Below are 1919 nucleotides of genomic sequence, written 5' to 3' on the forward strand. Positions count from 1 at the left end.
TGGCCTCCGCCTCCCGGAGCCGCTTTCTCTCCTCTTTCTTCCGTTCCTTCTTCAGCTTCCTCTCCAGGACCCGCTTCTCCTCCGGGGACAGCTCCGCCTCTGAGCTCGCACTCTCCGCTCTCTCCTGAGGGGAAGGGGACTGTCAGGGTTCCAGGAGCTGCACCTCACTCCCAACCCCGCCTCTGGTGTTGCCCTGGGCCGGGGTGGCTGGCTCTCCTCTGACAGGGCAGGGCCCCCCTTCCTCCCTCCCAACCAGACAAGTGCCCCCAGGGGCTGGGCGGCGACCACTCTCCCAAGAAGGCGGACACTGTTCACTCTGGGTCAGGCGGGCCCTCAGGGGACGGGCCCAGGACCGTGGCCCCAGAGCAGAGCCGAGCAGAGTAGGGCTCCAGCCCCCTCCGTCCTCTGCTCCCCCCACGCCCACGCCCCCTACCAGGCCCCCCATCAAGCGCCAATCCCTTGACAACACTCGCTCCTTCTGGAATCTTCTAAAACAACAAACCAGCCCAGCTCCGTCAGCGCCTTGGGCTGGGCTCACAGGCCACCTCGAGGGCCTCCTTCTGGCTCCCCACACGTGCGCGCACACAGACCGCCAGGTGGGGGGCAGGGCAGCAGGGGTTCGGGGCATCTGCGTGTGGAAGGGGCGTGCCCAGTCCCGGAGGATGGTGGCAATGACCACGGCCCACGGGCACCACAGAAAGCCTGGCGGCAGCAGACAAGCACCCATCCCCACCGCCGAGGAGTCACCCGCTGCTGGGCTCTCCTGGCCAACGGCCTGACCACCAGGCTCAGGCAGCACACGGGGCTCAGGTCAGCACCCAGCCGTCGGCAGCCTCGGGCAGTGCAGCGCAGCGAGGGGCAGAGAGGGGGCGCTGGGCTGTGCACCCCACGTGGGTACCAGGCTGCGTCTGGTGGTCCATAACGACCCCAGCACTTGCTTAGGCCAAGCAGGGTCGGACTGAGGGCGGCCATGGCACAGGTGTGCCCTAGGGACCCTCTCTCTGCTCTCTTCCTGTGGGGGTGGGGCCCCCAAAGGGCCCTGGCTTCCCCTGGAGACATGAGCATGGCCTGGGGCTCTGGACTGTCCAGTTTGGGCTTCCTGCCTGAGACAGTACACGGTCACTCAGTGGGGTGTTCCCCTCCCCACAGCGATCGCGCACGCGCGCGCGCACACACACACACACACACACACACACGCACACACACGTGCGTGCGTCCGAGTGACAGGCTGCAGGGCACTGGTGCTCACCCGGGCCTCGGGGCTGGACGGGGGCTCCGAGCACTGCAGTCCCCAGGCTGCTGGGATGACCGCCTGCCCACCCGTCCACAGGCGTCCAGCACGAAGACAAAGCATTTCGTCCACAAGGAGTGGGAGAGGCCGATACTGACCCCACACTCGGGGCGGTCTGGCCAGGGACACGCTTTTCCTGGGTGAGGTCTGTGGAAGCCCAGGGCCGGCCGGAGGCAGTGGGCGCACCTGCCTCTCCTCTGCCCCTGCAGGTGCTGGAGCACCCTCCCTGCGTGGGTTGGGTATTTATTTTCCAAAACGTGGAATAAAGGAGAGTAACTCCAGCAGAGACAGAAGCCCTAGCACGAGCCCTACTGCGAACGAGGACCCCACTGCTGCCTCCGGCCATCCCGAGGCCCCAGGCTGAGCATGCGTACTGTGGCTGCTGTCTGGAGCCACGCGCCCACCGCCGGGAGCACAGGCAGGGCCCTGCGTGGGTTGGGTATTTATTTTCCAAAACGTGGAATAAAGGAGAGTAACTCCAGCAGAGACAGAAGCCCTAGCACGAGCCCTACTGCGAACGAGGACCCCACTGCTGCCTCCGGCCATCCCGAGGCCCCAGGCTGAGCATGCGTACTGTGGCTGCTGTCTGGAGCCACGCGCCCACCGCCGGGAGCACAGGCAGGGAGCT

The 1919-nt window shown here is 66.4% G+C and overlaps 1 protein-coding gene across 1 annotated transcript in view; it reads right to left on the reverse strand.

The window, feature by feature from the left end:
- The window catches only part of LOC106725180 (chromosome unknown open reading frame, human C7orf50), an 11612-nt gene that overhangs the window by 2034 nt on the left and 7659 nt on the right, over positions 1-1919 (reverse strand). Inside the window, exon 2 of the mRNA XM_014535271.1 lies at positions 5-124. Within this exon, the coding sequence (XP_014390757.1) occupies positions 5-124 (120 nt within the window). The remainder of the gene's footprint in view (positions 1-4; positions 125-1919) is intronic.

Source organism: Myotis brandtii, unplaced genomic scaffold, assembly GCF_000412655.1.
Source record: "Myotis brandtii unplaced genomic scaffold, ASM41265v1 scaffold1408, whole genome shotgun sequence".
Taxonomy (NCBI): Eukaryota; Metazoa; Chordata; class Mammalia; order Chiroptera; family Vespertilionidae; genus Myotis; species Myotis brandtii.